This window comes from Motacilla alba, chromosome Z (assembly GCF_015832195.1).
Source record: "Motacilla alba alba isolate MOTALB_02 chromosome Z, Motacilla_alba_V1.0_pri, whole genome shotgun sequence".
Classification (NCBI taxonomy): domain Eukaryota; kingdom Metazoa; phylum Chordata; class Aves; order Passeriformes; family Motacillidae; genus Motacilla; species Motacilla alba.
The window spans coordinates 62,164,094-62,188,773 of NC_052046.1; the positions used below are offsets into that span (position 1 = coordinate 62,164,094).

Sequence of the window (24,680 nt, forward strand, 5' to 3'; positions counted from 1 at the left end):
ACTGCGATACTATAAGTGCCCATATAAATCCTTTGTGTACTTGTATGTATAGTAAAAAATAGGGTTTTTTCTGTAACAGCTTTCAAATATGTTCTACAGCTAAATGTTTTATTTACACAGATATGATGTGTTGAGAAGACTTGTGGAGGAAAAAACCAACTGTCATTACAGGGCACTAATGTTCTTTCTTTAGCTGTGCCTCTTAGTTTTATTTCTACAATGTGCTTGTAATCTTGCTGCTATCCTTTGGTCCCTGAATGTTTTTTAAGCAGTGGAGGTGATTTATCATTGCAAACATTCTCAAAGATATCCTTAGGGAGTTGTCTTGGTCTTTATGTTTTCTTTGATGCTGGATTTGTTATGCTTTACTGTAGTGTGGCATATTTGAGCGTTGGAAACCCACCATATGCTTGACTGTCCAGTGTTTCATTATCCTAGCCCACACTGGTCAAAACATGCTGTAGGCATGACAGGCTGCATTTTAAATGTGCATGGGGTAAATATTTATTCTCAACACAGGGCAACGGCAGTTGAATACTCAAATGCTTTTTCAGTGAAAGATAAGAATGAGCATAGAATCTATTGCATATTCTTGACATTTACACGAGAGAATTAATCTTGTGTTCTTCAGTGGCTGCTCGTGAAGAAAAGGACAGAAAACATATTGGTGTTGTGTCCTCTGAAATATCAGTAGAATACTGATATTTCAGTCAAATCTGAGTATCTTTGTTGTCCTTTATTGATTAATGGCAAGAGACACTAAGCAATCCCATGGCTTTTACTTGGCACACAACTTAGCTTTAGGGTCTGAGAGGAATTCCACGGCCAGTTCTGGGCCTGAAGGCAGCTGTTCCCTGTTGAGAATGGCAGGCTGCACAGCAGCCTGACACAACACACAGCTCTTACTTTTACACAAAGGTAGCTGGATTCTGGCCTGTGCATGGAGTGGACTGCTGTAGCTGCTTAGCTTAAAAAGAGCAGGTTCATTGGTTGTGCAATGTGAAGCTTGCAGGACTGAATATGTAACGGTGATTTGAAAGCTTTCTTCATGTAAGAGAAAATATGAGTTGAAAACTATGCAGTGCTCTGTTTCCAGCTTAATCTTTGGCTAAGAGTGAGGTCAGTTTGTCAGCCAGAGTTAGAGAGATGAAGTTTTGGTGCTTGGTGAGAAATAAATATGTTTTGTAACCTTGATTGACTCCTGTTTAGAAGTATGTGTATTTGTAGTTCTCACAAACAAACAGACTTTTGTCGAAGCTTAATGTGCTGTATCTGAAAAACTACCCGAGAAAAAGAAACGTTTTGCAAAATGCCTGGAGCAGGCCTTGCAGTGTGCAATAGATTGATGGTGGGTAACAGAAAGTCACAGATTCTTAGTGCTGCATGTCTTATATCTCAAAAAGTATACAGCTATGACTAAAGAGCAGGAATTCCTACAGGTGTCCTGGTAAAAAGTCCAAAAGTGTTTTAATTAAAACATTCTGAGGAATTTTGCATCCAGTCAGTTACAGAAGACTTTGTGACTACTTAAGAGTTAAAAGCCCCTTTTCTTTCAGCTTTTGTGCAGTCTTATTATATGCTTCGACTTAGAATGGCTCCCTGGTATATCAGCATGTCTGAACATGTTTTGCCCAGGCTGGAAAGCACAGCTGGTATCAACCCAAGGGCAGCCTCTGCCATCAAAGGATTTTTTTGTCAATGGGTGACCTTCATGAAGAATGCTTCCTGCTGATTTAAAAGAGAACTTTTCTGGCTCAGAATTTCAAAACAGTGTGTTTAAAATTCTACTTCTAGGGTGTAGTAAAGTATAATCTTCTTAGATTGTTTAGAAATTAAGAGGACAATAACTTGTTCTTTACATTCTGTGCATTTTGAATAAGATCACTATAAGACTGGCAGAGCCAGGGAACTTAAAATTATTTGAAGAAGATTGAAAGTCCTGTTAGACTAGATCTTACTTTAGGTAATAATCACTTGAATTGTTGTGTTAATTTTGAAGGAGAAGAAACATTGTCTCCTGTTTCCTTTTGTGAGGGAAATGAAAGAGGCTGAAAATCTTTCCAACATCAACAATTCTTTGATTCTGTAGTAACAGTCTATACCTATGGCATACTATACTTTCTTCTTCTTTCTGTATTTTTTTCTATGAGCACTATCATATACTTGTGAAACTGCTTCCTTCCTTTCCCTTCCCAGACAGTTCCTACAACCAAAAAGAGCACTTACTAATTTTCAGTCTGTAAAATCCACAGAACAGTTTGTGAGGAAGAGAAAGGAAAACTAGTGTAAGCCAGGCAATCCCAATCTAAATGGCATCATTAGGGAGCTACTAGAATTAATTGTGCCTAACCAACCTGATTGCCTGGCTGGTAAAATGATGGAATCCGTTGATGGTGTTAAGATAGTAGATGTCATGTACTGCCATTTTAGCAAGGCTTTTGAAACTGTCCCGTTCCTGTATCCAGCTCAGGACTTTATGTTTGAATGGGCCGTGAGCTAGGTAGGTAAAAGTCTGGTTTGATGCTCAGACTCACAGGCAATTGGTTAATGAACTGGTAAAAAGTGGGGTACTGCAGTGGTCTGTTCTGTGACCTATCCTGTTTAACATATTTGTCAGTGGTCTGAAGGGGGAGATGGAGGACACTCAAACCCAGTTTGTAGTTGACACCAAATTGTGTGGTTTCCATTGATGTGCTGGAGAGCCGAGCCAGCAGTCATAGAGTTACCAAGGTTGGAAGAGACCTACAAGAGCATCCAGTCCAGCCACTCACCTGGCACTGCCTGCCACTGTTGCCCCATAACCACTAAACCCATCACCAGATCCAGACGCCTCTTGAACATATACAGGGATATTGACTCCACCACTTCCATAGGCAACCTATTTTAGTGCCTGACCACTATAACAGTGAAAAATTTTTTTCTAGTATCTAACCTGAATATCCCCTATCTTAACTTAAGGCCATTTCCTTTGTCCTCTCACTGTAGCCACAGTAGAAGAGACCAACCCCCGCCAAATAACAGCCTCCTTGCAGAGAAATTGTAGAGAGTGATTAGGTCTCCCTTGAGACTCCTTTTTAATAGACTAAGCAAATGCAGATGCCTCAGAAATTCCTTATATGACATGTTTACTAGATCCTCCATGAACCTTGTTGCCCTTCTCTGGACATGTTCCAGAACATCAAAGTCCTTTTTGAAGTGAGTGGCCCAAAAATTGACATAGTACTCAGCTGCAGCCTCACCAGTGAGGAATACAGGAGGATGATCTCTGCTCTGGCCCTGCTGGTCACACTGTTCTTGATACAGTCAGGGGAACCTAGACAACTGGCAGGAATGAATGGCAAAGACCTAATGAAATTCAGCAACAACAAACCTCAGAAAGGCAGAGCCCTACAGTGATGCAGATTGCAGCAGAGGAACTGAGGAGCAGCTCTGCAGAGACAGGCCAGCATCCTGGGGGACAGCTGTCTGAGAAGTTGTGTGTTCTGGAATCAGAAGAGGCCAGTGACACCCTGGGCTGTATGAATAAGAAAGTGGTACAGAGAGTTGGGGAAGTTATTATGCCCTACTTATCATGTGTGAAACCACTCCCAGATTTTGTTTTTTGTTTGGTTTGGGGTCCCTACTATAGGAAGAACATCAGTGAAGTGGAGTTAGTTCAGCACAGGATCACCAACACAGATGGGGGCTGGAGCACAGGCCCTAGGAGGAGAGGCTGCGGAGCTCTGTTCAGCCTGGAGAAGGACAGCTTCTCTGGTGGGACCTAACAACAGCTGCCCATACCTACGGAGAGCCACTGCCTGGAGCCAGGCACTTCCCAGGTGTTCTTGGTGGAAGGACAAGAGGCAAAGACATTCAAAAGAAGCAAGTTTTGTGTCTAGGATGTTGAACTAGAACCTTCTGTAATTTCCAATCTAAGTCATAGTACTGTGTCCTTATGAAGAAACCTTTGCTGGAAAACCCCTACACCACCAATATTGTTGAGCCTGCCTGCACCTTTGCACTCTTGTAGTTACTATGTAGCAGCAAGGTGTTTTATTGGGGGAAAAAAAAAAAAGTTGGCTTATAGTTTGGTTTTTTTTTTTTATTTTCTTCAAAAACAAGGAATTTCCCCTCTGGAGAAACTGCATTGGTTCTGTCCTGATCATTTTCTGAGCGATCCTGTTGTCTCTACATGAGAGGATGGAAGTAGTATTATAGTACTTGGGAGGTGAAGAAGCAGCTAGGGAGGCAATCAGTAATTTCTGATATGTACCTAAAGCCATTCTTTCTCTATTATTCAGATACTTCAGAGTACTGGTAATCCAATTTGAATTGCAGTCAATACAGAATTTTGTAACACATGTAGTGGATATATTCACATCTGGTTTGCATCTTCGTCAATGAGCATAGGCACAGTGAACCAGCTGACCTCACTGTAGCAAGCCAGGAAAGGCTAATGAATATGAGAGGTGTACTCCTGAGTTAATGGAAGGTATTTTCCCTGTGCTTAGTTCACAGGATTACTGCATATCCTGAAAGAGACCCTGGGTCTTGCCAGTCTTTAGTTATGACATTATTGAGGTTCACCTCACTAAGTATCTGCAGAAGAACATAAAGGAGAATACCTCTTTATTACACCTTATAATTCATCATGCCATTTTTCTTCTCTGGTATAATAAAATCTTCCTGAAAGTTTCTGTAGAATTAGAAAACTTAAAAAGCATTTCTCCTTGCCTTCATAAACTTTTATATTGCTGAAAAACCCATGGGTTCTGTATGCACCAATGACTCTGCAGGACTTGGGACTAGAATAGAAAAGGTGCCTGTTTAAGGGTGGGGAGGTGAGAAGGCTTTAAATATTGTTTTTACCTTGTTCATGCTTTGGGAATTTTTGTTTTTCTGTAGTTTGCATTTATTACAGGCCTGGCTGATATTTCATTGTTGCACTAAACAGGAAGTTTTCCCCTAATGAGATGAGGTCCACTTATAAAATTCATTTGTGTCATTTTATGCTCGGGTGTTTCTTATATTCTTAGGTAAGTTTCATTTTCCAGGAACCAGCTTGCTTTAATCAGCCTTTTTATGTGTTTCTGTTATATCCATACATTGAGAAGATTGGTCTCCTGTCTTACTCAGGAAACCATCAGCAAGTCAGGCTGTTAACATAGAAATGACAGCTGGTTTTCTGTATGTATATTCAAAAAACCCTGCCTTTGCTCGCAATGCTTAGCTCATCACAGGCCATGCAGTTGGGAATGGGGCAGAGACAGGCTGTCTAATACTAAGTCAGTTGTTGCCATAAAAGAAGTGGACAGTGTCTTTTCTAGAACAAGGCATAATCTTCTTGCTGCTCAGCCATGGCAGAATTTGGAGGCTAAAATAAACTCAGAATTTTTAAAGGAATTACATTTGTTGTGTAAAAGTTCTCAGAATGCTAGAAGTCATCATATCTGATCACTGTGCATTCTCTTTGTCCTGCTGATGAGGAGTTAACTTACTCTATAGGCACATGAATGCTGAAATAATAATGAAAAGTGGTTCTTGTATCTCAGCCAGGAAGGGCATGAATAACCCTTGGGAATACCGCAGTACATCTGGAGAGCATGGCTGCATGCTTTCCAGCTGGTTGGACTTTTCTTCATTACTACTGTGAACTCTGCAATCAAACCTCATTCTCTGTGGGTATGTAGTACATATGTGTGCAGTTTGTCACTGGAACAGGCTTTCCAGGGAAGTGGTTGTAGCAACAAGTCTGTCAGAGTTCAGGGACCATCTGCACAATGATCTCAGTCATATGGTTAATTGTCAGGTCATCGTGCGAGGGGCAGGGAGTTGGACTTGGTGATCCTTATGGGTCCTTTCCAACTTGAGATATTTTATGATTCTCATTTCGCCTCACAAGGACTTGGAGCACTGTGCCAGCTGGTTTTATTATGTGAAAGACAAAATTCTGTTGGGGTATGTTGCTGCCAAAGCACATCTCTCTCTCATTATACTCACAGAAGTGTGTGTATTTGCTAGCTGTCTGTGGCAAAGCAGCTTTTGTCTCTTGCTTTATCCTTCCTTCTAGCCCAGCTATAGCTGAATACTGTGTATGTCAACAGCTGTTTCTAATCATTCTATTAGAGCTTGTGTGAAAAGGACAATGAGGTTTTCATAAGGCATGGAGTCACAGGCACGCTGTCCTGAAGGTTATACTTCCTTTGGGAGTTGACTCTTGAAAGATTTGCAGAAGAGGGTGAGGAGTTAGGCATTTTGGATTTGAATCTCAAACTGATGACTAAAGCAACATGAGACAGCATTTGGTGTGGGACATCATGATGAGTACACCTGTTAACATCCCACACACTGAGGAAAACAACCCCATAATAAGGAGTTCTACAGACTGCATCCTGTGCAAAGCTTTCCAGTACATTTGTAACCAAGAGAAACGGTTAGGAACAACATTAGTTGCTCTAATGCATTTTGTTGGAAGTTATCAGACTTGTAAGTTTGGGTTTGTGGAAAGGTACATTTCAAACGCAATTATGGCATTTTCACAAACTTGCATATTATACATGGAGGGGTGTGTAACTTATGTTAAAGAGAGGATATGTTGCCCATATATATTGTTTGTGACTGTAATGCATAAATAGATTTTATCCTAACTGTTTTTGACAGGGAACCCAGGGAGAATTTTTGTGTTTTCATCACTTTTATCAATTGTATCATTTGTCTGAGTTTATGAGAAGAAGTATGGGATTTGCTGTTGATGAAAATTACTATAGTTTCACTGTCCAAATAGCATTTATTACCACTAATGCAATATCATGAGGTTACCAGAATATTACAGAGTGAATTAAGCCATAGTCTGTAAATTTCCTTAAAAGATTTATCTTTTTGTTTATTTCATTTGGTACTATGGATCTGAGGTGTGGTATGTGTAGTTATGGATAGTTTGACTGGCTTGCAGAATCTTTCTGTGATTCGAGAGAGGAATAATGTAGATAGAACAAATGTCTCCATAAAGTTACTGCTGAGTTGTATTAGGAAATCAGCTTAGTCAGAGCTCTATTTGTAAACTGTAGAATTAAATTCTTTATGATATGCTCCGGACTGGCTGAACACCCAGTGCTGAAGTAGTCTTCTGGGGGGCTGGTTTATCTCTGCAATCATCCAGTGTCGTATTTTTTCTCAGTATCTTTCCTCCCAAGTGCAAATTGATTTCTTAGATAAGATGGAACATGATGGGACTGTAAGGATAGCTCCTTTGTGGGCCAATCAGCACTGGTTGTCAGCCCTTGGGCAGTGGTCCACACCAGCTCTGAGCTCTTGAGATTTCCAGAATCAATTCTGGAAACCAGCTAATTCTACACCCCTCTTAGTTAACAGAATATTGAGTAAATTGTTCTTCAGAAACAAAAGAAATTGTTGTCTAAAATCAAATTAATGTGGTCTGAGGAACACTGCTGTGAACTTACAGATTTCTAAGAGTACTTTCTCTTGTTCAAATGAATCAAGTCCCTATCAGGTACAACCAAAGCTCTATTTGCTTATTTTTGTCAAATCTCTGCACAAATAAGGTTTGTTTTTCTCCTCCATCATTTAGAAATACTTTAGATGATTGATTCATTCTTGCTTTTGCCGGTTAGAGGATTTTACTGACATCATTACCAGTCTGTGAGCTGTATGTTCCTTGTCCAGTTTCAATCTGACTTTGCTCCTTTGCAGAAATTGTCTTTGTGGTGGGTATCATCAGCCAGCATAATTAGAGAGCTAATTAAGGTTCTTGTAGCTCACTGAAATGATGTAGACTGTCCTGCTGAATTTACTGTAATGCTACTGAACTGCAGCTTGAACTAACCCATCATACCCTTCCATTTCTATCTTTACAGCCACCATTAAACGCAGGATATATCAAGGCCCACATGTCATTATTTTATAGAGATTTCTTTTTTTATCAGATCACTCAGTTTTTTTGTTTTACTGGAAAGAGTTGTGGAAAGCCTGGCAGTAACTTTTCTAGAAATTCTTCAAATTAATAATTCAGAAGATTAAAATTTGTTACTAATGAATGGATGAGAGTCTTGGCAATGCTTTAGCATGTTTACAAGTATTTCCATACCTGAGGCAAAATAGGCAAGGAGTCTATTGTGTTTCTCCTGTGCCTGTTGCTCATGCCCTAGATCTGTTTTACATGTTCCTTATTTAGTTACTTATCTTTAAATCTTTTAAACGTTGCCCTGTGGGTCAGGAGAATGCTGGAAGGTGACCCCAAGTTAGTGCAATCTGTATGGGCAGAGTCTCAGTGAAGCAAATTAATTTCTTAACATTCAGTAGCTGTTTATTCTAGGTTGGTTTCCTTTCCTCGTGTGGATCTGACAAATTTGCCTGCCTTCTGTTGGCTTTGAAGTCCATCTCAGCTACAATTAACCTAGTAGTGGTGACTGATACTTGGTCAAGCTAATTGGTTTGATGGGCTTTAAGTGCAATGTTAAGAGTTTTTCCCTCTAGAAATGGAATTTTCTTATTGGTACTTCTCTTTAAAGGCAAGGGAGGAGTCTGCAGGGGCTAGGCAAGAGGAGCCCATGCAGTCTGTAGTCTCAGCACAGATAAACCTCTCAGCTAGGTGTAGTTAAACTACAGAATTGTTTGGCTTCTTTGCGGAGTGTGCTGACAGCATCCTGTTTTTTTGTATAGATTAAAAATGATCAGGAGAAATCGGAAACGAGAGGATGAGCACTTGAATTTTGTACTTCGAAATTGCTTCCTCCCCCTTTTTAAACAATAAACCTTCCAACTTATTTTTATTTATACACAGACCTATTCACCTTGGTATACATTTTTTCCTCTCTTCACAGGGAGTGGTATTTCTGTCTGTAAGGTAATGAATTTGTTAACAGATTTCTTGGAAACACCTCTTACGGTCCACATAACTAATGTTGCTTTATAATGGGTGTTTAATACTCAGTAAAGCAAAATAGTTGACATTTTCCTCTTGGTATGAATTAAGCAATGTAATTAAGCACATTTTACTTTTGGACTCATGAGAACCCCTAGAAATTTGAAGGGAAATAAGAAATCCCTTTGTAGAAGTTTATAAAAAAATAAGTGGATGGAGAAGAGAGAAAAAAAGAAGATCTGCATGAAAGTACAGGTTTTTTTATTAGTTACTTTTTTTTAAAAAATTTTCATCCATTTATTATTTACTCATTTATTTCTGGCACTGAACTGTTGTACAGAACACTTGTTCTGTAAAGGAGAAATTGAAGCTGTGCTATGCCTGAATCAGCATCCCCCAGCACAAACCTCCTAGGTTGCATCTCTTCATAAATCTCAGTGTGGGTGGCATGCTGAAGCTGGGCCAGAAGGACATAAGATATGGAAGGGGAAGAGTGCTGAAGAACACAACTCAGAAGATGGGGTTACATGTCCACAGACAGTACTGTAGTGTGAAATCACGTAAAGCTTGTGAACATTCTGAACACTGCTGCAGTTAAGGAAGATAACAGATTAATCAGAGCCTGAATTACACATTCTTCACACAGTGTGGTGTTTTTTGTGGAAGCCTGCATAAGACCATATGTCTACATGGTATCTATGCAGGGCAGTGCGGGTCTTCTGTAGAGTTCCACTGCCTGTTTGTTTGGGCCTGCAAAGCACCAAGCCTGGCCTGTGAAGGAGATTAGCCAACAGGGGCACAGTGCCACACTGATGGGCCCAGACTGCTTCCTGCTTAACAGATAATTCCTTCACCCTGAGTTTACCAGTACCTGCACCATGCTCTGTTGGTCAGTGTAGCACTTTTTATTTACCTTCAAAGGTACCTAAGCTGAGTAAATATCCAGCGGGGCTTAAACCACTAGTCCTCCCATGAAAAGTTTGGCTATGAACTTTGTAGACCTGCCTCTCAGAAATGCAGCACACTTTTTTCTTGTCTTCTTTCTTGTTTATTCTTATCTTGCTATGTCTGTGTTTTCCTGCACACAGAGCAGAAAAGTACGCTATTTTAAATACCATACTTAAAATAAATGCTTGCTCTTCGCAAATTCAAATATACGTACTCAGTCCAGATACAGGCATTCAGTTTGACAGTCTGGGTTAGTTCTAAACACAGATTTGTTCTCAATTTCATCATTCAGTGGAAGAGAAAGAAGAGATAAGTGTTGGTAGTGTGATAAGTTCAAAAGGCTATTAATAGTTTGGAAAAAGAATTTTAAAATGCAATTATTCCTAGTAAAAGGTAACTAAGAGTAATTTCTAGCAGTTAAAAGTGAATTCACTGATTTAATTGCTTGTAATGAGAACACAAATATTTCCTTTGAAATTAAGGGTTTTGCATTATGATTAAATTAACTTGTCTTTAAAAAAAGGCGGGAATGTTGGGTTTTTGCTTGACCTAGCAATGTATTTAATAGAGATGAACAAGACTGTGGCCATGTATGATGTAGTGATTACCGTGGCTGACAAGGTAAGACTGACAGATGTCATATACCTAAGTTTGTGTTATGCCTCTGACATGCTCCCACATGGCATCATAAAGAGGGGTGGCCAGCAGGGTCAGTGAGGATATTCTGCTGCTGTGAGATCCCACTTGCAGTGCTGCATCCAGTTCTGGAGTCCTCAGCACGGGAAAGGTGTGGACCTGTTGTAGCAGGTCCAAAAGAGGACCATGAGGTAATCAGAAGTTGGAAGCACCTCTCCTGTGAAGACAGGCTGAGAGACTTGGGGTTGTTCAGCCTCTAGAAGAGGAGGTTCTGGGGAGACCTTGGGGGAGCCTTTGTGTACCTAAGAAAAGATGGAGAACAGCTTTCCGTATGCACATGTAGTGATAGGACAAGGGGGAATGTTTTCAAATTGAATATGAGAGATTTATATTAGAAATTAGGAAACATTCTTCACTTTGAGGGTGGTGAGGCACTGAAACAGGTTGTCTAGAGAAGTTGTGACAGCCCATCCCTGAAGTGCCCAAGACTGGGCTGGATGGGCCTATGAGCAATGTGATGTAGCGGGTGGCATCCTTATCTGTCGCATTTAGTTCCATCCTTACCATGGAACTAGATGATCTTCAAGGTCACTTGCAATCCAGATCATCCTATGATTCTGTGACTTTGTGGTTCTATGATTTTGCCTTTCTGCTAGAGCAGTTTTTAGTTTTTGCTGTTGAAAGATTTCAAAAGAAAGAAAGGACAATTTCACAAAGAAACGCCAATGTGAGACTGAGAGGCCAGAGAAAATACTGTAACGGTTTATTAGCACAAGTTATGTTACATGAATGCCAGGAGGCTCCATTGATAGAAAGCTAATTCACATAGTACTGATTAGAATTTATTGATGATTTCTGCAATTATTAGCAATTCATTACTCAGGACTATTGTTAGCAAAAAAAAATCCACCTGAAGTCGCCAGTTTTCAAGACAGAAACTACCCCTTAACACCAGAGCTTGGTTCAACATACCTTCATTCCACCTGTATATAAGTACTTTAGTTAAAACATTGCAGGTGTTGGGAGGAAGGAAAACAAAACAAAAAAAAAATCCTAACTTTTTTAGATGCTTCATAGTTAAAGTGTCTCCAGATGCTTTTTCTGCATTGATTTATTTTGTATGATTGTTCTCTGTGAAATGTAGCACACTAGAAAGCAAAAAGTAAGGGAACTTGTCTACTAGTTTTTTATTTTTCTCTGCCAAAGGGTCCTGACAGCCTTTCTGCCAGACGTAGCAGCTTGCAGCTTATCTTAGTGATGTCCTGGTTATCTGTGTTGTGTGTGAGGGCTTAGTCATTCCACTACTTTTTCCTTAATAAATTGAAGACTGGGAAGGAGTAACACTGTAATACTTGACCATATAAGGGAGATGACTGTTTTTGTTCTGCTCCTTGCACAATATGCAGTTGAAGCCTTTTAAGGGAAGGTGGCGCAGACAGAGTGAAAACATCCAGAAGCAGAACATCTATTTCATGTTATAGTTGGTGCCAGTGCTTCTGCTGTCATTGCTACTACTGTGGATTTCTCACAGTCTATTGCAGTTGCATAGATAAAAAGTGAAGACTTAGAGATGGGACTAAAGAAAATGTTACAACCATTTGGTTCATGACTCTTGCATCCTAAGAAATAGTAAGAATGAAGAGAGAACTGACCAAAGATGAGACAAATTAGACTTTAGAAGTTGAAAAATGAAGTAGCAAAGAGCTCTCCAACACTGGAAAGAAGAGACGAAAGAGAGAACAAGTGGAAATACCATGCAGTGAGAATGGGATAGGGACTCAGTGGCTAATCAGGCAATGAATATGGTGTCAAGAAATTTAAAAAATAATTTGGTGGTTTTTGCAGAAGAAATTTGAATGTTGAAGCGGGTGCTCTAAAAGAATGAAATAATTAAATTTTGGGTCTGTTTCCAAGTACACTTAAAACAAATTCTGTAGTGTATGCTTAGAAAACAGCCAACCCAGTATTTTTAATAAAGAGAGAGCAAAATTGATGTAGGCAAACAGAAATCACTTGTGTTGTCCTCAGAAGTGTCCAGAGTGTTAGAAAAAAAATCCAAGCAACTCAGGCAGCAAAATATCAAATACAAAGGTTTGTAGGCTAAGGTTAGGCTGTGTGAAGACTTATTTTCAGCTAGAGAAATTATCTTCTTGAAAAATCAGATGCAGGTTCCTCATTGAGATATGTTTAATTCTTTGCATGAAGCAAAACTACAGAAGTGGAAAGAAAAAACAGTGTCTGTTAGTTTCAGTCAAATAACAATCTTGTCTTTGAAGTAAAATATGCTTCAGACCTAAAATCAAATTAGGCTTTTATCAGCTGGAGATTAGATAGCATAGACTACTTCAGTGGCTAAGTAGAGATTTAGAAGACCTAGTGAGAAACCTTTTCCTTCTATAGCCCTTGTTACTCTGAAAGAAACCATTTCAAAGGTTTGTTCTCTTTTGGAGTGCTGCTACAACACACTATCCTTCAGTAGCCCACATCTGTCCCACAAATTCCTTCAATTCCTAATTGTTAGTGCCTGTCAGTGCTTACCCTTCTGCAGAGGAAGACGTGCTGTTCTCTGAATTACAGCACCTTGTTTACCTCAGTGCTGGCACCACAGGGGAGCAGGATTGAAAATCAGTGTATCCATGGAACACCAATCAATGTTGAAGCCTGTTCACCCAGGTGCCTATTAGCATCTTTCACATGTCAGCTGATACCTATAGGTGGTGGAAGATGAGAGACAAGGAAATGCTATAGCTTCTTCTCTAGTGTTTCTTTCATTAATACCTATTTCTTCCTCCAAAGTTCAGACTCCAGAATGAAAGTGGTGCTGCAGTTCATCCTCGACAGCATTTCACCTACAATACAAATCTCTAGCCAGTCACTTACATCTTTACAAGTTCATGAGACCTGTCAAAGCCCTTCCCCCAGTGTTGTGACCTTTATTTTTGTGGTGAACAGGCATCACAACTTTGGCAGGATGATTCTGTCTGATTGACTGATCTATTCTTGGAAGTTATAAGAGTTTCACTGGCACAAGAAAGTCAGCTTGCTGCAGGCTGTTGTATTTGAATGATTTATATTCATCATGATGTTTTTGTGGCATTGTAGTGATTAGGTTAGAGAAAACTTCCCTCTGACTCTTGTTAATGCAAGTCAGTGTCATTCTGCTGGTGTCATAGGTGTACTGCTAGTGCAAAACCACCATGTAAGGGAGATACCATCAAGGACCACTTTGTTTTATGAGCCTATCTTTGAATAATAGTCTACTGAAAACTGAAAGTAAGTTATCACAAGGATCTTTAACACTTTTAAATTTTAAAAAAGTGTCTTAAAAATGAAAATCTCTTTTACACAGTTTATCAGGCTAATATTTTTAGAATTCCAAGGAAAATAATCTGAGCTATCAAGGGTCCTGTACCCTCTGTTTTCTTAGTTAGGTGACATGTAGATCTATGTAGATCTATTCTAGGCTACGAAGTATAAGGAAGAAGACCTGGGATATTCAAATGTGAAGCTGTACAGTAAATAGTCCAGTTACCTATTAAAGTTTTCCACATTAGTCTTTTAGGTCTTTCAGGAGTAATGTTAGAACTAGCTGTTACATTTTCTTTTTTTTCTATCAGGACATTTTTTAAAATTCTAATCTTTATTAGAAGACTATAATTATGTTCATTATCACCTTTATTGTGAGCTGGCCAGCTCATGCTTAAGTGAGACTTATTGTGAAGTTCAAGAATTGGCTTCCCATTTCTGTGTTCATACTAAACTCTCCAATAATTCTGTTTTCTAGGGATGAAATAACTCAAACTGATTTTCAGCATTGCATTGTATACATTCTTCTTATGTTTGAAAAGAAAGTGGGCAGTCAGTATAGGTAGGGTGGGACTAGCTCTTCAAAATAAAAATTACAGTGAAACAGTAGGAGGGTAAATTTAACAATGGGACTGTACAATAATTTCTATTCCTATTTTCACTAATTTTGTTATCTCCACATTTAAAGGCATCTGCTATTGCTTTTTTTTAATTCACAAAGTATAATTTTAAATAACGTGTAATTGCAGAAAGTACAGTCCACTCTTCTTTGATTTAACTTTTTTTAGCCTTAATTAGTATTTCAGCATTCTGGGAACATAAATGCCATTAGTTCTGATATGGGCAGACTAACTGAGGTTATTCTAAGGTTAGAACTAAGGCTACCTTTCAGTTTGGTTCTAAATGTAAATACTCTGTTTCCTAGTCTAGCAAGGAGTAATTACTGCCAAACACAGATGGAGGAAACTTTAATCTCATTGATATAGTGAGCACTTACACTAAAAGAAGGCAAGAAAGTGTAGTGTTTGAGGTCAGTCCCACTAAATGTCCAAGATGACAAGAACCAGAATGTCCATGGTTTGTTGTTTTCTTTCAACATAGTTCATACTCACAGAACATATAAACACAGGTATATCAACTGTGTGGTTAGACATAAATGGAATGTCTTTACTTCAAATAGACTAGGGAAATGAACCTATTTATAGAGCATATTTTTTCCCAGTTTTTATTTTGAATTCCTCTGGAAGTATACTCTAGCCATTAAGTCAGGCCTTTTAACAGCCAGTACCTACAACATGAAAGCTCAGAGCCTGAGGTATCACCCTTACAGGTGCACTGCTGCATCAGTATGTTGTTGATGATGCATTATACATATCTAAGGATATATAAAATTTACTGTGTTACGTGAGACTTCTGCAAGATAAATGCCACCGGTAGTATCAGTTCTAAGACTCACTTCCTGAGAGAAGTAGTATCGTTTCTCATCAAGAGATCTCATACAGACTCTTTGCACTTACTTGACTTTACATTTCTGACTCCCCAAATTTGGGGATTCTAGTGTAAGTATACAGAAAAGAGAGAAACTTAAAAAGCTGTACATATGTAGTCTTGGTTGAACCGTCCTGTGAAGGTGCATTTCTAAAAAAATTGAAAAATGTAATTAATGGACCTGTGACTTGTTGAAGATAAAAATCCTTACTGTGACTCATCAGCAGTTCTTGCAGAGTTGCAAGTTCCTGAAACCCTTATCCTAAGCATTTATTTTCTTAGCATCTATCAAGCCTGTCAGAAAGCCATACGCTCCATTAAGTAGTGCTGCAAATGTTCAGTTCAGCAGAACACAGAAACTTATTTTCAAGTTTTAGTCTACAGGGATTCTACTAGTCTAAACTGGAACTTCTTTAAAAAATATCTGGCTTCTTGTTGTATCAATGATTGAAAGCTCTGATTCAGGAATTTTGTCTATTAAAAAGCAGATTGGTAAATACAGAGGAAAAAAATACCGGAAAATGAGGATTTTTAATTTTTTTTTTTAACTTTTTCTCTACTGAATACCCAGTTTTAGTTTAGAATACCCATATTTTTAGTTTAGAAAGATGTAGATGTAGGAGCATTAAAAATCCCTCCGCTTTCCCGCATGTAATCTCTGTTTTCCCTGGCTTTGAAGATCTGGTAATTTCACCGTCACATATTTGTTTCCTTCCTCTAAGTGTGTTTTCCTGCATTTTGTGGGATTATGTGTTTGATCAAATGCAGCATATTATTTCTCAGAGACTGCAGCTTTGAGAATTTTTGCAACTTCCCGTGGGAACCCCTCCCTCATGTTTTCTGGGGTGATTTTTCACCATGAATATCTATAGGATGTATAAAGGCACATTCTGCATTTATTAAGACTTCCAATGATGATTCTTTATTTCACAAAAATGTCAGTAAGAAAGGAGTATGCCTAATTTTCAGTGTACTTCTACTTACTTACTCTGTTGAATTATTAAGAGCCAGAAAAAACAAGAAAAAAAAGAAGGTGCATGGAACAATCTGTCATATTCCTACTACAAACTGTTCGTACTATAAACTCTGTACAAAGTGAGCCCACATGTCAACAGAAACAACATTTGTATTTTCATTGCTGGCCTAGTCCATAGAACTCTTTGAAAACAGCTGTAGCCTCTTGAAGCTTTTAGTGTTGATCAAGGTAAGTCCATCCCAGGCTATTTGTTCCCCAGATAGAGGAATATAGAAAAGTAAATGGGAAAGGATTTCCTTTTCCAAAAACTGTTCCAGGATATGGGAACATTTCTGCAAGCAAACATATTCCAGCTGTATTGTTAGGCTGCCTTAAGAGAATTGGTTTTGCTCTGCCAGCATGTTAGGTATTGCCTTCTGGTTTATTGTTTTCTCTTTTTTTTGGCAGTATAGCCCTGTTTTCAGCCTGAAGTTATTGTCACATAGGGATTAAATTCTTTCATGTTCTTGATTTTTTTGAAGAGCCAGACAGAAACCTGTTTAACTCTGCCCTGTGAAACCTCCTTTATGGAACAACATTTCTAAGGGTTAATAATACATGTAGTGCTGTATAAACACAAGGAGGTACATACCCACCTCTACCACTAAACTAGAGGTATGAAATCTGAATTCGGGATTAAAAATTTTGGCAATACCCTTTTCTTCATGTACATTTTTGTCTCTTTTCAAATAAATATCAGCAATTCTTACTCCATCACATTTAAAAATCACTAATTTTAGATGTAATCTGAACACCTAGAATGGATATTCTTATATAAAAGAAAGGTTGATTTGAAGACTACATTACAGTGCAGGCTAACAGTGTAAAAATTTTTAGAGAGAATACTTAAGGGCTGAACTATAGTGCCACCACTTTTGGTGGTGAATGGAACTAAATCCAGTTGGTGGCTGGTCACTAGTAGTGTTCCCCATGGCTCAGTACTGGTGCTGGTCCTGTTTAACATCTTCATCAGTCATTTGGATGAGGGGATAGAATTCCGCTCAGTCAGTTCACAAACACCACCATCAGGCAGGAGTGCTGATCTGCTGGAAGGCTCTGCAGAGGGATCTGGGCAGGCTGGATCATGGGCTGAGGCCTGTGGTGCGAGGTTCAACAAGGCCCAGTGCTGGGTCCTGCCCTTGGGTCACAACAAGCCCAGGCAGTGCCACAGGCTGGGGCAGAGTGGCTGCAAAGCTGCCCACAGGAGAAGGACGTGGGGGTGCTGCTGACAGCAGCTGAACATGAGCCAGGGTGTGCCCAGGTGGCCAAGAAGGCCAATGGCATCCTGGCCTGTGCCAGCAATAGTGTGGCCAGCAGGAGCAGGGCAGGGATTGTCCTCCTGTATTTGGAGAATGTTACTGAGGTCCTGGAGCATGTGCAGAGAAGGGCAGTGAAGCTGGTGAGTCTGGAACACAAGTCCTGTGAGGAGCAGCTGAGGGAGCTGAGGTTGTTTAGCATGTAGAAATGGGGAGGCCTTATCACTCTATAATTACCTGCAAGGAGGTCGTAACCAGGTGGGGGTCAATCTCTTTTACCGCGTATCAAGAGAAAGGACAAGTGTCCTTAAGTTGTGCAAGGGGAGGTTCAGATTCAATATTAGAAATATTTTTTCACTGAAAGAGTGGCTAGACATCGGAATAAATTGGCCATGGAGATGGTGGAGTAACTCTCTCAAAGTATTCAAGAGGTGTCTTGATGTGGCAACTGGGGTGATTATGGTGGTTGATATTTGGACTAGATGATCTTGAAGATCTCTTACAGTCTTGACAATTCTGTGCTTCTCTCATTTAGATATATTTATGTACCGGGTTTTGAAGGCATATTTTGACAGTTTAACCCATCTACTTTATCCACTTAATGTAAGACAGAGAGATGTGCCATCAGAAAACAGGTGGTTTTTTTATCAGAAGGGTGACTGCTCTCACTTTGACACTTTTAGACAGGTTGTGTTGTGTTGAATCCATCTTTGATTAATCTGCTTTGCTTTGGCTTGACTGGAATTAAATTAAAATTAAAATTGATTCAAGAAATATTGTTAGGTGTGATAGTTGAAGCAATCATAAGGTCTTTGGTAGTTGGTCAGATTGCTTCACTGTATCTCAGTTCTTAATTTCCATGTTATAAAACAGTTGGTTCTGAAAACCCTAGGCACACAATGAAAAACAGCAAATAGAAAGAAGACTGGTAATATCCATTTTCTGTAAATCCCATCTTGAGATTTAGAGTTCTTTGGAGTTTTTAGGTGGGTTTTCTTTCTTTCTGTTTTTTTTGGTCTAAGAAAGGATTTTTTTAATTATAGCTTATGACAGGAATATTTACCAGTTAACAAGCTGGGGAAAAGAATGCACATCCAACTTATAAGGTGGTTACTTTTGGTTCTTGAAATCACTGGCACATAACCCAGATAGTGAGAGGGTTTCTTGTATTACATGATAGAAGACAGGGAAAATAAGTTGACATTCAGGTTGAGACTAGGAAAGGTTTTTAAAGAACGTACTGCTTAACAGAAGCATTCCTGTATTGTCTTTGAACACATTACAAGAAGTAAAAGTATCTTTCAAGCATTTTGATATTTGGCTACCTGTATTTTATAAAGGAGGGTGCTTCAACACGATATTTTAACTTCCACTAAACTATTAGTACAACAAAACTGTCCATCCCTAGATTAGCTGTTTCTTGGTCAGTAAGAAGGGAAAGATACTGGTAAAGCCTATTGAACTGAGGTCCTACATTTGTGAAAATAATACACTTAATATATAAACATACTTGGGTTCTGGCTGAAGTTAGGTGCTGAGACAGGGATCAGTTTTGAATAGTAGTGTTGATCTGTTCTTGATTTTGGTTTTTATTTTTTTACTTCTAGTCCCTTTATGAAGAGATGCAATGAGACCTAGAATATTCCTTAACTGACCTCAGATCATATGTAAAAAAGCACGATCTTAATCATTTGATGTTTTATTGTATGTCTTTCAGAGTGGCAAAAGTAATGAAGGTTCCTGTGTATGAGACACCAGCAGGATGGAGGTATTTTTCCAATCTCATGGACTCTGGACGTTGTTCCCTTTGTGGTGAGGAGAGTTTTGGCACTGGTAAGTAATACATAATCAAAAATTACCACAGACCTAATTTTTCCTGGATGCCTCAAGTCAAAACAGAACAATCAGCCTGTTAGCTCTGTCTCATGCTGAAACAGAGAACGTTTTGTTGTTCACATCTTGAGGTTCGTCTTGTAGGTATGGTGTTCAGCACTTTGAGGCATGAAAAATGTGGGAAATTGATATTCATTACCACTGCCCAGACAGCTTCTGGAGGTGCCTGGCATTCTCTTCTAACTTGAACATACTGCAGAAAAGCCTCACTGGTTCCTCTGCTCTGCAGTCTTCACAGACTGCAGCAGCATTTGGAGGGATTTTGCCTATATGGAAGCCACATAATTTTTTCCTAATGTGATTAGGTGCACAAAGGATTGGTATATCTGATGGTACATCTAAGAAAACTATTTCAGGCTTCCTTTTTGGAACATCACAATTGCTCAAGCATCAGATAAAATCATCATTAGAACAAATTCAGTTATATGTGAGCATGTTTTCCGTAGGTATTGCTGCCTTATCCGTCCTAAGAACCAATCAAACAACAGAATGCAAAATGAATGACGAATTTGAGCCATCAGAAATATAGTACTGACAGTAAGAAATAGAGCAAATAATCAAACTATGTAGTCTGTAAATGTACACAAATGTGGTTTTAGTTTATGAGAATAACAGAATAAATTTTGGAGTGTTTATCTTTTACTTTCCTGGATTCTGGCACAGAAATTCTTACTTTTTGTTTATCAGTAGGGCTATATTACAAGTCCTTTAAAAACCACAGACCAGAATAACTTAATAATTTTCCTGGCTATTAGTTTATTCTATATTTTGATGTGAGTTACATGGAGTTCTCTATTTTGAATGTGTAATACCTTGACTGCAGCTCTTTGTAGAAGTTACTTTCCATGGAGTGAAACTTGATTACAAATTTCATTTTGCTTTAATTGACTTATGTCAGGTATTAAGTTAAGTTTGTTGGTTGGGGTCAATTAGAGTGGAATGCTGCTTTTTTAAAAATAGTGATACCTTTAAGCAGCCACAGACATGGAACTTCATGTATCTTCTTGTTTGCTCTAGGGGTGTGAATTAGCTATGATGCAAGAATCAAAAATATCTTATATTTCTTTGCCTCTTATATGTAAAAAGGAAGAGAATTCAAATTTATAATTAATGATTATTTTCTTTCTGTTGTCAATGGGAACCAATGTCCCATGATTGGCAAACTATGCCTTCACTATTTGCTCTCACCATGTGCCACTATTTGAGTGGCACAGGTTTGTATTGCCTTGACTGTATCTTTTGAATAGAAACTTCCTCCACAGTGTGTTCTGTGAGGTCATTGGGAGAGATGTAATTTGGGGAGAGAAGGGCAGGAAGATCTTGTACCTTTCAGAATGTACTGCTATTTGTTGTGGTGTGTTGTTGAACTGCATTTCCTTTAACCCATGAGAGGTGTGAACTGGGGAGTTTTCAACTCTCACTGATTTTTAATACTTTTTCACTGGGCCAATTCTGTACCTCTTCCCTCTAAATACTGAAGTTCCTGTGCTCATGCAAAACCAGGTACTTTAATGAAATTTGGGTGGTTCTAAAGACATCAGTATGACCTCAGTAGCACACAGATTATTTGGAAGAAAATTCCTGGCTTCATCATCCTACTGAAGAAAGTTAAGTGTAGATTTTAACTAGAAGATTTCAAGTGTGGATTTCAATCGGATTTTAACTTGTAAGAGTTTTGGTGGTGAGTTCCCATGTGTTGAAGTATATCTAGATATACAAGATATCTTAGCCCACAGAGTGCAGCACCTCCTGATGCATGTAGGCTTATGTGTAGAGGTATGTAAAACAAACAGGAGTGGCCTCTCTGTGCCATATGTCATGAGAAACCACTATCACAGTTCTGTCTCTGCTTGGGGAGCTATTATCCTAGACCATCTGCATCTAATGGTGTTGAGTAGGACTCTTTCAGATGCTTTCCGTCTGGGGGAGAAGAGAGGAATCATTGGTTGTGCTCAGTAGAAGCCATGTCTTCTTTGAGGAAACTTGCTATTTAAACTTCATGGTGCATTTATTAAAAAAAGGCAAACGTTAGATTTTGCTTTCACATTGCAAAAGCATGTTCAGGTCTTGCTAAGCAGGGTGTCCCAAGTACTGGTGGATTTTAGCCCTGGAGATCAGTCATATAGAAATGAAAATAAGGTGTTTTGATCAGCTGTAAGAACAAGGACATTGTGATCTCTGTAGGTCTAATTTTATTATCCTGAGTATCTGACAGTGTTTGAATTTGGGAAGAGAAACACTCATGGAGGTCAAGGAAATGCCTTTAAGGTTTGACTGTTCTAGATGGGCAAGAAAATTACCCCGACTTCTCTCTTTGCTTGCCGTTGATCTCTCTTCCAAATTTGCAGGATCTGACCTCAGACTAGTCTCTACCTTCCTTACCACTATGTGTTCCTTCTATTAATCTGGTTCTTCTATCCTATCATCAGTTCTTCAGATTCCTCTTAAATCCTGACTCTTGTAAATGAATGCTTGAGCAACATATTGCTGGCCAGCATGGAGAGCTGGCCTACAGCAATATCTTGGCATCCCGGTATGTTCTGATCAGATTAACTTTGTTGTACCTGCAGCACTTCAGTGCAGAAAGCCTCTTGACCCCCAGTTTTATCCAATTCCATCTAAAGGCAAATCTGGACACTCGAGATTCGATCCCATGGGCATCCAGAGAACTTGAGCACTGGGTTTGAATTCCTTAGTCCATGTGTAGTTGCTGTATAAAAAGACAGAACGAGATTTCCTAAAGATGTTGTGGAGTCTCCCTCACTGGAAATATTCAGGAATCGTCTGGACTCAATCCTGTGTCATTTGCTCTGGGATAAGCCTTTTTGAGCAGGGAGATTGAACCAGATGCCCTGGTGTGGTTTCTTCCAACCCGACCTGTTCTGTGATCCTGTGATACTTTTGGGGCAAATTATGTAATGACTGTGATGTCTAAAGTTTGTTTTTCTCACTGCCTCAATTTCCTTATCATCTTTCAGTTTAATGCAGATGTCTGAAAAGTGTCCTCATATGCCAGGAGGTTTATTTTTAAGACATGTCCTGTTTTGTAGATGACCAGTACTTTAGCAATGTGATCTGTTTTTAGGAATAAATATTTACCTTATTGCAAATCTTTTAGTAATGTCCTAAGCTGTGTGACCCTCACATGTTTCTGCCAGTATTGGGCATTTGAATCAATTTTACAGCTTTTGCCCAATCATATCTATTTAGGGCACTGAAATTTGGCACTTCTTTAGCTTTCTGCATGGAATATTTGTGTAAGTGTACAATATAGTGATCAGAGTGGGAAATTTACAGCTCTGTGTAAGAGAAAGGAGTTTTAAAAATCTACCTTCTGTCATCAAACTGCATTGGAAATCAATTGCATTGGAAATCAATTGTTTGTGTTCCTAGGTAATAATGCCCAGCTGAAATTTCCAAGTAAGACAGAGCCCTGGTTTTATAACTTAAGGGACTTTGGTCTGGCAAGTAAATAAAAGCAATTTTTCTGCTATAAAAGGAGAAAAGATGTTGAAAACATCCCATACAGCTGTATTTCCCAAACTTGTTTTCTGGCAGCTGATCTTGGAGCTAAACCAATGCTCTAAAAACTTCTTCCATTTTTGTAGCAGTGTGGGGAGCTTGTCAGATGAGGTTAGTAGCTTTCTGGTTCTATGACTAATGCCCAGCACACAGTTCAAAGGAGTGCCTCAGCAGCAGCAATTAGTTTCTAAATTTCATCAGCAAGTTATTAATCAGGATTAGGAGAAATGTGTGGCTGATTTATCTCTCTGCAGTTTAAGCCATTTCAGTAATTGCCACAACTTTCTTTAATTTTCTTGCTTCATCTCAGATTCTATTAACATCAACCCCCTTCTCCTGAAAGATTATGTGAAAGAACTAGTGGAGAATATAAAAATATGTGGTTGCTGACATGAATGAAAGCCACAAATGAGCTATTTGGTTGTCTGTTGCAGTAATACAAATCTAAAATAATCTTATTAATTTGAAAAAACTATCAGATCAGAATGCCCCTAAATCTCCATTTGCCTAAAATATTGCTAAGTTTCAGCTGGATGATAAAGACTCAAGTATGTGCAAACAAAATTATTTGGTGTGAGTTTGTGAACTCCTGTTTTTTTGTTTTAAAATCACATTTACAGAATGCAGTATGATAGACTGAGATTACTAAATCAGGGAAAAGCAGTTACCTTTTATTCATGCATATGACCCAGAAGGTTTGCTTTCCTTTTCAGAATTGGATGTCTCAGATACAGACAAAATTAGCTTTCACATAGTAGAAGAATCATAATATGAACGTATTTGCATGATTTTGCTTTGTTTCTCAAGCTACTGCCTCTGAAGATTTTTCTTCTGTTGAAGACTGTGTAAGCAGAGTATTTCTCTATGAATGGGAACATGCTCTGAGAGTTTTGCCCACGTAGTTTACTCTGAGTCTGGACATAGCAATTTACTATAGAAAAAAAAAAAAAAACTTTTACTGCTGTTATATGGAGAAATAATGAATTAACTTAAAAATAAATTGTTGAAACACTTGTAGTTATTATAATTTCTCTTACAAATGCAAATTAAATATAAAGGGTTAATCAGAAAAAAAATTCATTTACTCCTTTTTTCTGCTGTCTCTTTCTGCTTCAGCTCATTGAACAGAATCAGGAATTCATTAATTCCAGGATGTTTCAATTAAAAGTAGCGCTGAGAATCACCCTGAGGTTACTCAGACCCCCAAGAAAGCTGGGGGCAGTGTTAGTATAGCAACTTCAGGAATACAGAACTGTGAGGCACCTTTTCCATCTTCCCTTTGCGCAGGACCGGTCTGCCTCTGCAAATTCATTGGATCTGTAGAGCAAAGAATGGTGTTAGCTGAACTGAGGCAGCACAGTAAACTTCCTCCCTAGAGTTTCTGCAATGTGAGCTGTGCAGTAGGACTAAATTAAGTCAGATCAAGCGAAGACACCTACAGAGGACTGTTGGTAGGTGAAAATCTGAGTAACAGAATTGCAGAAATAGATTTTAATTTGCTGAAAGAAGGAAGGGCAATAAGTACAACATATATGTATGCAGTAACCAAGCTGATGAATGTTCTTAGTTTCACTTCCATTAAGACTAACAAACTGAAACACTTCCTGGGCACACAGGATTTTTTCCTTGTGTCAGGGCAAGGTGATTTTTAATTGCTGGTTTTTGATTCTGAAACAGAATCAAGATATCCAGATCCTAGATATCCAGACTTTCTTCTCTGGGTTACCTTTCTCCCATTGCTTTCTCTTTCCAGAGA

The 24,680-nt window shown here is 38.8% G+C and overlaps 1 protein-coding gene across 1 annotated transcript in view; it reads left to right on the plus strand.

Moving 5' to 3' along the window:
• PGM5 (phosphoglucomutase 5) overlaps positions 1–24,680 on the plus strand; it is a 73,062-nt gene that overhangs the window by 23,311 nt on the left and 25,071 nt on the right. Inside the window, exon 7 of the mRNA XM_038124148.1 lies at positions 19,227–19,342. Coding sequence (XP_037980076.1) covers positions 19,227–19,342 — 116 coding nt within the window. The remainder of the gene's footprint in view (positions 1–19,226; positions 19,343–24,680) is intronic.